Source organism: Vidua macroura, chromosome 5 (assembly GCF_024509145.1).
Source record: "Vidua macroura isolate BioBank_ID:100142 chromosome 5, ASM2450914v1, whole genome shotgun sequence".
Classification (NCBI taxonomy): Eukaryota; Metazoa; Chordata; class Aves; order Passeriformes; family Viduidae; genus Vidua; species Vidua macroura.
Window position 1 is genome coordinate 25,588,949 of NC_071575.1, and position 12,640 is coordinate 25,601,588.

General features: G+C 46.4%; 1 protein-coding gene across 1 annotated transcript in view; it reads left to right on the top strand.

Annotated features, from left to right (window-relative positions):
* SVOPL (SVOP like) overlaps positions 1–11,668 on the top strand; it is a 12,406-nt gene extending 738 nt beyond the window's left edge. Inside the window, exons 3-12 of the mRNA XM_053978170.1 lie at positions 776–839; positions 2,251–2,376; positions 3,707–3,835; positions 5,443–5,516; positions 7,195–7,397; positions 7,908–8,019; positions 8,420–8,501; positions 9,970–10,059; positions 10,413–10,526; positions 11,444–11,668. Coding sequence (XP_053834145.1) covers positions 776–839; positions 2,251–2,376; positions 3,707–3,835; positions 5,443–5,516; positions 7,195–7,397; positions 7,908–8,019; positions 8,420–8,501; positions 9,970–10,059; positions 10,413–10,526; positions 11,444–11,455 — 1,006 coding nt within the window. The 3' untranslated portion in view covers positions 11,456–11,668. The remainder of the gene's footprint in view (positions 1–775; positions 840–2,250; positions 2,377–3,706; positions 3,836–5,442; positions 5,517–7,194; positions 7,398–7,907; positions 8,020–8,419; positions 8,502–9,969; positions 10,060–10,412; positions 10,527–11,443) is intronic.
* Positions 11,669–12,640: the final 972 nt, after the last annotated feature.

The following is a 12,640-nucleotide window of genomic DNA, read 5'->3' on the forward strand; positions in this document are numbered from 1 at the left end:
GTTTTTTTGTTGACTCTCTTATGGAAACAAATGAAACATTTCAGCACCATGGTTCCTCAAAGCCTGGTTGCTGCCCACAAAGGACATAGGGGAGAGAGGTCCTGTTGGGAGAAGGCACCTGCACCTGAGTCATGCATCTGCTAAGCTGCTGGCACAGCCTCTCTCCCAGGAGGGGCCCTATTCCCTGTCTATGGAGGCTGCTCATGAGCCTCATGAGGATGGAAGAAAATTGACCATTTTATAAAACACTTCACTGGCTGAGACAGAAGGAGCCACTGAGGGTCTCTTCTCACCTCTCTCTCTCTCTGTCCAGCTAAGAAAACACAATTCACACTGGGAACCTTGAGAGATGCCTGTGCCACAAGCCCCCTGCGCCAAGGGCACTCCAACCATTTAAAAAGTGGAACAGAGTTTTCCTAATTTCATGGAAAAAAAAAACAAAAACCTTTACTAAAATTTTCATTTCTATGAACATATCTATGCCTGTGCTGACACCTCAATCACCCATTGGTTTCCTGACGTATAGACTGCAGTGTTTACCTGCTTGTATCCCACAGCTACAGGCTGGAAAGGATTTGTGCGTTGTGTTTCCCTTGCATGTAATTTGGTGCTGGAGTAGGAGGCATATTGGACAAGGGATTCCTTGTCTCTGGGTGCTCAAGGTGGAAGAGGAATGGTATTCATTGTATGAGTTGAGCTGAACTGTTACTTGATTTGTATGGAAATTCTCATTGCAACTGTATTTCTGCTTTTTTTTTTTTTCTTTTTTTGCTAGACTTATCATAAAAACTGAATTTTTGCCCACCAAATATCGGGGATACATGTTGCCCTTATCCCAGGTGAGAACGTGAAAAAGTGAGAACATCACTGTTTCTTTTAGCTTCAAGACCTAGGAGATTTGTCCCACCACAGTTTGGAAGCCACATCTCCAGCACATCAGCACTTCTCCCAGACTAAACCCTCTTGTCTGGGTCTGAGCGAGTGTCCACTGCCTCCTGCACCTCAGAGTGTGGCACCTGTGTTATTAAAGACATACGCAGGAGAGAGGCAATATCTTCTCAAATGATTTGATGCTCCAAACATTTTTGTAGGGACTTTGAGTGATGGCTGATACCCAGTCTCTTGGTTGTCCTACTGACAATGTGGCTACCTGGTCTAATGGGGCCAGTGCTGATGGACTGGCAGGCACTGGAGCTGCTGGCATTCCCAGCCAACTCCAAACTGAGGTGTATGCCCCCTCCCCCCTCTCTGGACCCCCAGAGATAACAAGTGGTTTATGTAGAGACTTCCAGGTGAGGTCCGAATCTGCTCCTCTCCCTGCTCAGGTTCTGCCAGAGGCTTTGCTCAGGAGGGTTAGTACAGATAGTCCCAAATTTGGCCTGATACATGCTGGGAGGGTTGTGCCCACTTGCTGGGTCATTGCTTACTGCAGACTTCTGCAGTGGGCAGTTGCTGCATGTGCAGATGATCAGTGGTGACACCTCTGAGTGCACAAATTCATCCCACTGCTGAACCAAACTCTTCATGTCAGGGATAATTTACTTTTCACTGCTGCCTCCTTGATCCCAGGGCATCATTACTGAAGTGTCATCAGAAACACAAAGATTTATGGAAGAACAATCTTGTATTTCTCCCAGAAATTTGTTATTTCTGCCCACAGGCTATTCATGGACTTGCTGCAGCTTTTGTGATTTCTGTTGGCTGAGCTCCCTTGGGTAGTCCCTGGAAAGTGATATGTCTCCTAATGGCAACAAGTGAACTTCAGAAAGGAATGTACTTGCAGATCAGAGGCCAGATTTGCTGTTGGTATGGCTGGGCATTCAGTCTACTGGAGAGCCACCAACTTTCAGCAGTGGAAATCTGGCCTGGTTTTGTCTTCTGAGCTTGTAAATCTCCTGCTTTCCTGAAGAAACCTAGACAACAGGAAAATTTATGAGCATGAGCATTAGCAGAGAAGTGACTGAAAGGACAAAAGCAGTGGCTTTAAGTACAATTGTATCCACAGCAAATTAGCAGGTTTTACCTGGAGCTAATTAAGACTGTCTTCACTGTCCCTCCCCAAACTCTTGTTTTTCCCTTTTTCCTCCCACCCAAGCCCAGCTTCTCAGACAGCCATGGGATGGCTCAACTGAACCTCGGCATTCCCTAGCGCAGTTCCCCATCTAACCACAGAACCGGAGCAGAAGGGAAGAAAATGAACGAATCATTGTCATGTGTTCACATTCTAACCCCTTTCTTTCCCTTGGAAAGGTGTTTTGGTTGGCAGGATCCTTGTTAATCATTGGCCTGGCATCAGTGGTGAACCCAACCATCGGCTGGCGGTGGTTGATCAGAATTGCCTCCATCCCTGGCATCCTTCTCATCCTGGTGTTCAAGGTAGGAAGGTCTCCACTCCCTGCTGTACTGCCACCACTCTGATGTCTCCCCAGGCACCATTGCCCTCCACCCCCTTCACCCTAGGCTCTTCTTGTGTCCTCCTTTCTCTTCTTCTGTCCTCTCACACAGTGGCTTGGTAAGGTCCTGAAGTCCTGGCGGGGCTGCAGACCAGCTTCAGGGGAGATGCTGTCTTGCTGGTGATGGTCTGGCTTTACTGGTCTGCTGTAGCCCTCCAGCACCCCAGGTTCCAGTGTCCAGACAGCCAGCAGTACCCAGGCATTGCAGTGATGGGCCAGGCACCAAGAGGAAGACAGGCTAGATAGTGTATGAAAAAAATGACAAGTCAGTCTATTCAGTCTAATGCTGGGCACAGCACACTCTTTTCAGTCTTAACATTTTCTAGGGCTGAGGAAAGTAGCCTCAGTAAAGTGCCAGGGTAAATCACAGTTTCTCCAGGTGTCCTTCTGCTTCAAAAAGCCCATGAGAACCATCATGGTCTTGGACATGAGAACCATTTGATTTGTGGAGGGTGATGTGGAAATTCCCTGCTTACAGTGCTCATGGGCACTACAGTGCTGAGCTGTGGCTGCTGGAGTCTATATGGATGTAAAATACATCCTGCAGCTGGGTGAATGCACAAGTCCATCTGGGGTGCTACCTGGACAGGCAAATTTAAGGTTGCTGTGAGTGTACACCCCTATAACCTGTATGTTTTGTTTCCCTGATTATTTTTGCCAGAAAAATTGGATAGCTGAAGTTTGTAATCTGGGGGAAAAGAAACGATAGAGTTAGTATACATACCTTTAAAAAAGGGATCTTTAATTCATATTTGAGTGAAATAGATGTAATTGTTTATAATTTAATAGGGCCATTTAATAAAAAAAGTGTTTTATTTTGGAAAGAGCACCAAATGCTAGTAATGAGTTACATTTCAACCACTTCTTCCTTTTTATTAAAATGGCCTTGTTGCGCCTTCCAAGATTTTTGCTTCAGCAAGTAATATGTGCCTCATCTCATTTTAGAATGTCAATTAATTCAGGGTTGGTTTTGTTAAACCTGTGTCTTTGGCTTTCACCTTTCATAAGCGCTTGATCCAGATGGCTCAGTAGCATGATCAACAAAGGGGTTTGTTGGGCAGGGTGAGCCCCCTGGGGGCAATGGGGGGCTGGGGCACACAGAGTACCCCAGGGCATGGCTGGGGGGAAGGCCAGGCAAAGGGCTGCTCCAGCCTATAGAGTGCCCTGTGCCAACCTGAGCAGGCTCCTGGGTGTGATGTGAAGCTGTGAGTAGGACAAGAGAGGTGCAGAAAGGCTTCCTGCTCTACTTCCAGTTCATCCCAGAGTCTGCACGGTACAACGTGTCCACGGGAAACATGGGGGCTGCGCTGGCCACGCTGCAGAGGATCGCCAGGATGAATGGGGTGGCCATGCCAGAGGGGCAGCTGAGGGAGCCTGCTAAGGTAAGTCCAGGCTGTCCAGCCCATCCATCCCAGGCAGGGCTGCCAGCATCTGAGCTTCAGGGAGGGAGTGGGACTGCCAACCACATCTTGCTCTGCCTCTCTGCCTCTCTCGTCCTCCTTGCCTGATTCTTTTCCAAACAACTGCTGAAAGCAATGATGAAGATGTCAGTTTTCTTTTGGAGAAACAGTAACCTTGGCCTTCACAATGGAATGGAATTTTCTGGGTTTTTTTGGGTTTTTTTTCTTTCTCAGTTTGTGTTTGCTCAGAAAAATATTGGGCTAAGAAAATATTTGCTTCCTTTACCACAAAAAAGGCTACTGGCAAAGCATGCCATTCCTTATTGCCCATCCATCCTGCAGGGGTGTTCCCCCTGCCATGAGAGCTGGGAACTGTCCCTTGGCGTCTCTCTCAGGGCTGTGAGTGGGTAGGCTGCAAGGATCCCTGCCATTAGGTCAACCCAATGCTCCCAGAGGCTTCTCCCAGCCCCTGGCCTGGCTTGTCCACTGTGTCCCAGGACCCCAGATCTCTGAGTGTGGAGCCACAGAGCAGCAGAAGAGGGTCAAAACAGGAGAGACCATTTCACAGATACCACCAGCTGTACCTGTAAGCAGCTGAGCAGCTCAGGAGTGGATTCCTGCTGGACTGAAATGCCCAAAAACATGTTTGGGTGCTGCAGGGCAGGGGCAGTCTACCCCCAGACTTCTCCCCCTCTCACCCAGTCTGGGCCCTGCTGACTGGTGGGTGGGACTTAGGTGGCTCCTTTGACCTCCAAGACAGGAAGATAAGACAAATCCATTGTTCAGGGCCTCAAAATTATTCAGTTATTTTAAATCCCTTTCCTGGATCTTTTTCCTGCGTATTGAATCCCACAGGCACCAAGTATTGTCCTTAGCAATTCATGCAAGATGGTGCTATTGTATTGGAATTAGTTAGGATTAAAGCTTCCCTGAAATTTAATTGAATTTATGTAATGGACCCACATTGGATGTGGGAAGGGCTTTTATTAGTTTTGCCCTCTCTCAGGCTTAACCAATGATGAGGAAAATAAAAATAAAGTCAACCCACACCATCCCTTTGAACTTGTCTCCCCTTGGTGGTGGGACCCTGGGGGGCAGCAGGCCAGGCAGGGTCCCCAGTGCCTGCCAGTCTCTGCTCACTGGCACTTCAGGCCTCCCAGAAAGATGTATGTGTCCAAAAGCTTGCTTCACAGGCAGAGCAGCACGCAGGGCAGTGGGAGCTGACAGAAGCCCAGCAATGCTGGCCCCCCAACAGCAACCAGGGCCCCCTCTGGCACCATCACAGTCACAATGGGACTAGACTGCTCAGATCTGGGGGTCCTTTGGGGCCAGGAGAGCTCAAGATGTTCTTTTCTCCCCTCCTCCATCCTTTGCAGTGCAGCTTCCTGTGGGTATCTTTTGGGAAACAGGGCTTTGCTCTCTGGAGGTTCGATGGGTGCTGTGTTGCACCATCTGTGACTCTGTCTGTGTCACAGGCACCCTGGGGACAGGGGGAGCACAGGAGGGCCTGGCATGCCAGCTGGTCTCACAGAACACTTGCTCCCATATGAAAGATGCCTTTATAGAAACTTCTATTGTATGATTTTCAGGAAAGAAGGGGAAGATTCAAGGACCTCATCCACCCCAAATACCTCAGAACCACTTTGCAGATATGGATCATATGGTAATTTTTTTTTCTCTTGCTTATCAGCTTATTCTCTTGGTTGACAGTGTGCAGGGAGTAGAAGGCTCCCATTGACTCTGCCTTTAACAGGACACCACTCTGCCTCCAATGGTGGCTGCAGATCCTTGGCAGCTGAAGGGACATGGATGGGTTTGTCCTGTTTCAGACCACACCTCAGACACCCTGACTGGTTGCTGTTAACTTAGGCAGAAAAGGGCTGGACTTCCGGGATGGCACTAAGAGTCTTTCCTCAGGACAGAGCGGCTCCTGGGAGCCAGGGGAGAGCTACGGGGCAGAGCCCCCACCTGACTGCAGCAGGACCAGCTGTATGCCTGCAGCTCTCCTTCCCTGCCTGGGGAAAACTTGTTCTCCCCAAGGATGGCCAAAGGACCGGTGAGACAGGGCTCTGACAGAAACGCATTCATTACCAGTGCTGCTCGCTGGGGAAATTAAGATTGAGGAGACAGGTTTCAGATGCAGTGTTCCCAGCAGCTGTATGCAAGGGTAATACATGTTTCATTGGCTTTGCTGTCTGGAATGGAAATGTATAAATAATAGGTCTGTGGGAAACCATTGACCCAAAATGTTGTGAAGTTAGGCCTTGAATTTTTTATGATTTTTTCCCATTGACTTCTATGAGTGTTATGAAATATCTTTTTGGTATTTATTTTTCTTTGTCTCCTAGTCGTCCCAGGAGTTCCTAGTATGTTCTCAGGTCTGCATTCCCATGCCCCCCCCAGCATTCCCTGCCTTCCCAGGTGGCCCAAATTCTGCTGCTCATTTCTGAAACTCCAGGGGGGATGAAAAAGTGAAAATTACTTTTCAGCCTGCTTATAATCAGGCATATTCTGAATTACTTGATAATGACAAAGCAAGGCTGCCCTCACCTCACCCAGGGAGTCACAAGTCCTGCCAGCAAACCTGCTCCAGCATGGGCTCCTCTCTCCACGGACCCACGGGTCCTGTTAGGAGCCTGCTCCAGCATGGGCTTCCCATGGGGTCACAGCTTCCTTCAGGCATCCACCTGTTTTGGCATGAGAACCTCCAAAGGCTGCAGGTGAATCTCTGCTCCACTGTGGACTTCCACGGGCTGCAGGGGCACAGCTGCCTTACCCTGGTCTGCACCATGGGAAGCAGGGGAATCTCTCTTCTGGCACCTGGAGCACCTCCTGCCTTTCATTCTTTACTGACTTGGGTGTTTGTAGTGATGTTTCTCACACATGTTCTCATTTCTTTCTCTGGCTGCTGTTGCTCTTGCACAGTTTTTTCCGGTTCTAGCAAATGTTATTCCCAAGGCACTACCAGTATTGCTGATGGATTCAGCCTTGGTCATCAGCTCGAGTCAGCTGGCATCTGGCATGGAGGATGCTTCCAGACACTTCCCACAGAAGCCACCCCTGTAGTCCCAACCCACTACCAAAACTTGGCCATGCAAACCCAATACAAAGCTGAGCTATGAGCTGGGGTGAGGTTTACTGAGAAAAAGCAGTGCCTGGACATAGGTAGGAGGGGAGTGCCACAGGACAGGTGACCAGTGGCTGCTCAGGCTAAGGGGTTCCATCATGCAGAGCTGGTGCAAGCAGCAGCAGAGATTCCAGGGCATCCAAAACCTGTTGCATTTGAGTTTCCTCACCTTCCCCATCATAGCTGCACCTCACTGCAGCATTTCTCCCCACAGGCTTGGCATAGCTTTCGCTTATTACGGCGTCATCTTGGCCAGTGCTGAGTTGCTGGAGCGGGACCTTGTCTGTGGCTCTGCAGCCCCACCGCTGCAGGAGTCCAGCGATGACTCTGAGGAGAGCCACAGCCCCTGCCACTGCCACTTGTTTGGGCCCGCTGCCTACCAGACCATGATCATCAGCACAGTCGGGGAGATCGCACGTAACCTCTTCCCCCATCCTTGCCCTGCCGTTCCCCTCTCAGTGCTCACTGCAAAGGTTTGAGCTGTGCGTGCATTTGGTGACAGGGGCCGACATGAACTGGGCACTGCTGGCAGCTTCTGGGATACAGGCCATGAGCCTGTGGCTCCTGGCTCAGCAGGGCACTCAGTGGGACACACCTCAGGCCCTGGTTTTTGGCTGGGTTGTGGGCAGAGGGAGCAAAACCACCCAGGCCTGTGCTGCTCACCCAGCCGTGCCTTCCTTGCATGGCTCAGGACAGACATTGGTGTCCTGCCTCAGCACAGCCAATTTCAGAGAAGCACAGGCTTCATCATCTGAGGGGAAGGGTAAAACAAATGGGCATGGGGGCAAATCACAAGCTTTGGGTGCAGGAAGAGAATGATGTGCATTTTACAGGTATCTTTGAGTCACACTGTGTAAGGTCTGTCAAGGCAGACAATCATTGCAGTTAGATCATCAAATGTTTTATGGTTTTCCTTTTTATTTCCAGTAAATCCTGTGAACATTCTCAGCATCAATCTTCTCGGAAGACGTCTAAGCCTGTGTATCACCATGGGATGTACAGCACTATTCTTTCTTCTCCTTAATATCTGTATCTCAAGGTACTCTGGCTCAGACTATGGGTCTTGTTTGAGGTATGCAGTTCTGAGGGGAGGACCTCTGGTATTCTCAGTTCACCAGTCTGTCAGGCCAGTAATTTTTGTAGGTCTGAGAAAAGCCTCTGACTGGCTCTCCTTTTCCTGGGAAAGCTGTGGCAGCAGATTCTGTGGTGCAGTGGTGTGCAGAAGGGCTCACTTGTACTACTGAGCCCACATGGCTTCCCCTAAGCATCCAACAAGCTGCTTTCTAGCACAATCCAGAAAATTTAAAAAATGTGTAAACAACATGCACTGGAAAAAAGTTATATTTTTCATTCGCTTTTTTCCCCATTTCTTTCTTTCTGGTATCTCTGCTGATGCTGCTCAGTGACATTAACTCTGCTCCACATGGCTTTCTCTTCAGTGCAGGCATGGTAGGCTTTCTCTTCATGCTGCGTGCCTTGGTTTCAGCCAACTTCAACACCATCTACATTTATACAGCAGAGGTGGGTTCTCCTTGAGGTATGTTGAGATGCTTGGAGGCTTCAAGTTCCATTTGTGTATACCCAGGAATGCTGCCTACTAGTTTATGAACTAGTTAAGAGTCCCCTTCCTAGAACTGTGTATCTCTGGCATCCTGGCCACAGTCTTTTCATATGCAAGATATAAGAAGGAAGCAGAAAATCAGCTTGGAGATGACAGGAGTAGATGGAAGAGGAGTGCCCTACTAAGCCAGCTGTTGCTCAGCTCTTATAAAATGTTCTTTTTGAGGATGTTGGGTACCACTATCTTCCAACACCCACAATCTTCCCCCTATTTAACCCCCACAGTGAGAGAACAGACTGCTACTAAAAGGAACATTTTCCAGCACTTAAGGGGCTGTATGAGGTAGTATATGGGGTTATATGCATGATTCTTTTCACTTAATGGAAATTGCTATGTTCTGTCTGAAAAAGGTTTTAATTCTTTAAAGAGCTTTTCCTTCATACAACTTTGGAGCAGTGAGTTCTGCGAGTTAAGTATAAATTGTTGGGGTTTTTTGTTGTTCTTTTTTTAGAAAACAATTGTATGGCATTAAATGGATTTGCTTGTTAATTGACTAAAGTGATCCAAAGCAAACAGAAGTAACTCCCTTGCACTTTTAATAGTGCACTGTAATATTTAAATTTGCACCTGGCTTTAATACCACAATTTTAGTAGTGTTGAATAAGTTGCTGTTGATAAAGCAAAGACCACTGCTGTAACAGCCATACCATAAATCGATTCTACTCACAATTTAATCAATCATCAAAATCTTTTGAGCCAAGTGCCTGGACTCTTCATGAATTAACTTACTCAATTTGCTTGGCCCAGTAATGTATTTAAACAAAGGCTTATATGAGTGTACTTGCTAAAATCTCTTGATATTAAGAGGACTAAAAGTTCAGTAAAATTCATATTTGTTTCACTGGCACAGGTGTTTGGGAGGTGTGAAAGAAAAATGACACAAAGCACATTCTTCTAAGCCTGAATATTTCTTACTGGGATCTGTTTTTCTTTTTCTTCCGTCTAAACAAACGTGCTGTTGATAAAAATGAATAGGCAGACTTGAATGCTGCAGACAATATCTTTTCTTCCTGCTTTCCAGACACAGGGCCCAGCAGTATAAACAGAATTTTTCCTTTAGCACCCAACCTAAACTCTGTGATTTTGATCTTAGAGCCAGGAAATAAAGTGGTGGTAGTGGTGCTAAACAAAGGAGAATCACATCCAGCTTTAACTTGCCCTAAAGCTTTACTTGGGGGGAAAAATGAGATTTGTAATGGCTCAAATGAGGCCCAAGGGAGCTTTTATTTCTTTTCATATCTTATCCCACTAGCTGCCATTGATAAAACAATGGGTCTCTCTAATAAAAAAAAATTAAAAAGAAAAAGAAAGGTACAGATATTGCAGATTGCTGTTGCACTAATCCAATTTATTTATGGCCTATTTTAGGTTTATCCCACCACAATGCGGGCACTGGGGATGGGGACAAGTGGGGCATTGTGCCGTGTGGGAGCAATGGTGGCTCCATTTATATCACAAGTAAGAGTATGCTTGATAATGTTGGTAAACATTGTGCTGAACACTGCCATCAAATACAGACAGATGTCCCTGAAATTCATCCAAAAAAAGAGAGGATGTAATCAATTCTCTCCCAACCCCATATACAGAGTACTTGGGTGGTCTTTGCCAGATGTAGCTTTGAGTAACTCTCATCACAGAGTTCAACTCCCTACTATTAGATACTGTCTGAAAGCTCTTAAGGTTCACAAGATATTGTTTTTTCTATTGTGGAGTCTCTCAGGCACTTGTGACCCTTTGTCCACTCTTAATTGCTAATTAAGTGCCAGCCCCCCACACCAGCAAGCTTCTGTTTGATGTTCTTTGACCTGCAGGTTCTTATGAGTGCTTCTTTCTTGGGGGCCCTGTGTCTCTTCTCCTCTGTGTGCATCATCTGTGCCATCTCTGCAGTCACACTGCCCATCGAGACCAAGGGCAGGGCCCTGCAGGTGGGTACCACGACTCCAGGAGCTCCTGTGGCTCTAAATGCTCTTAGGGACTTGTAGGTGACGATGCAGCCAGAATCCAAACCCAGCTCTCCCGAGGTTTCTCAAGCCTGATAGGCACTCACAGGAATGTGCTGCTGCAGCAGCTTCAAACACTGTTATCCCAGTTGCCCAAAGCTTGTTTCTTGTGAAAGAACAAGCCAGGCTGCCAGCCCCAGCCACCTCATGTAAGTATGTGAGCTTTAGCTTGTGCAAGCCCCTGTTTACATCTCCAATCCTGACCTGAAGGTGCAGCTTCCCAGGCACATGCTCTGCTCTGCCTGTGCTGCAAGGAGAGAGGAACAGCAGAGGCACAGGGCACCTAAACTACCAAAGTAATTTCTTAATCAAATTCAAGGCCCCTTCATTGGTCCCTCAGCTAAACCCTTGTGGTCAGTGTTTTCTATAAAGCAATTAGCCAAAACACTAAGCCCCAAAGATTAAGGGGGAAAGTTTAAATTTAGCAGTTTCCCATGTGCAAGTCACACCAGTTTAATTAGAGGAGGTGGTGAGCAGTCCTGTGATTCCAATAAATTCATCTATACCAGCATGGAGATTTTCATGGCATGCAGCAGCATGGCCACACCACTCTGTGTCACTCTATAGTCTGACCTATACAGAATACAAAACCATAGGCTAAGAATAATCCATATTCTTAATAATCCATATTCTTTAGAGCATGGCAGATGTTTGATCAAACTAGTTTATGAGGACTTCCAAACCAGACTTCAAAAAACCCATCCCTTCAAACACAAAGATTGCCTGTCAGAAGTGAGACCTTTTGGACATAGCCAAACACGTTATTTTCCATATCCATTCCTGTTGGGGTTTATGTGCATTTTATTAATTTAATGTATTGTTTTTTCTTCTCCACTTTTTAGCAAGTAAAATGAGAGCAAATGTTTGATGTTGGATTGGGTAGGAAAGAAAAAGAAACCCGTCACTTCCTGTGAGCTGCATTTGATGTTGATTGCTTCTCCATACCGTTTCCATTATAAAACAATGCAACCAAACAGTCTAAGAGCTATGATTTGTGTAGACAAAAAGTAAATTTCTCAAGGACCTTTCCTTTCTTATGATTCAATAAACAGATGTTTTCTACCCTTTCTGAGAAGATGAAAATTCTTTACTTCTAGTGCTATCAATAGTGACACTGCATACATAATACTTAAAAAAAAGAGGAAAATCATTAAGTGAATTGAGGTAAAGGGGGAAAAAGACACAAGGTAGATACAGTCTCTGCCATAGCAGCTTGAAAGGATATAGTGCTTCCCTCAGCTTTTTGTGCAAATACCATCTGCATGGAAGTAGTAAAACTTGGATCTCAAACCACACTGCAGTGATGATTGCTGATCATTTTTAGGGTGATATTTATGACCAAAAAATGAAAGGTGAGTCAGATTTTTTCAAGTGGATTATTTGAAGACACAGATTCTCAAGCAGTTTACAGCAGACAGGTAAGTAACTGGATGCAGAGTACATTCACTCTTCTCTCCTCAGCATTTTCCACTGGGAGAACAACTTGAGTGTGAAGGTGGATCTTTAGGACTTCAAGTTGTGATGGCAGCGCCTCTTTATTTTTTAACTCTGCTACTGTAGTATGCACTGACCACATTTCTGTTGCTAGAATGGTCTCCCTCACCATTTTGTTCCACTCCTTAATTTATCTTTACTGTTTTCTGGTACTCTGGGATGGTATCACTTAGAAGCAACTTTCTTCAGGCAGTTAACTTTCTGTAAGAAAGCAAACCAAACCAAACAACAACAGCACCAATATAAAAAAAGCAAGCAAACAAAAAAGACTGGGCAGCCTAAAAATCCACCACATGATCAGAAGTTGTCAAAGGCCTGCTTCAAACACAACTGAGTATTTTTTGGGAGTGTCCACTATATTTTAGTGTGCAGTGCCACCCTATGACAAAGACAGGTAGGCAGGATATCAGCAGGTGAGAGGCAAAATCAGGCCTTTTTCTCATTGCACACAGCAAAGAGGTACAGAGTCTCTTCAATGCTCTATGCACAGCACCACACCAGTGCCTGATTCTGACTGTCAACTTAGTCTTGCTGGAAAATTGCTC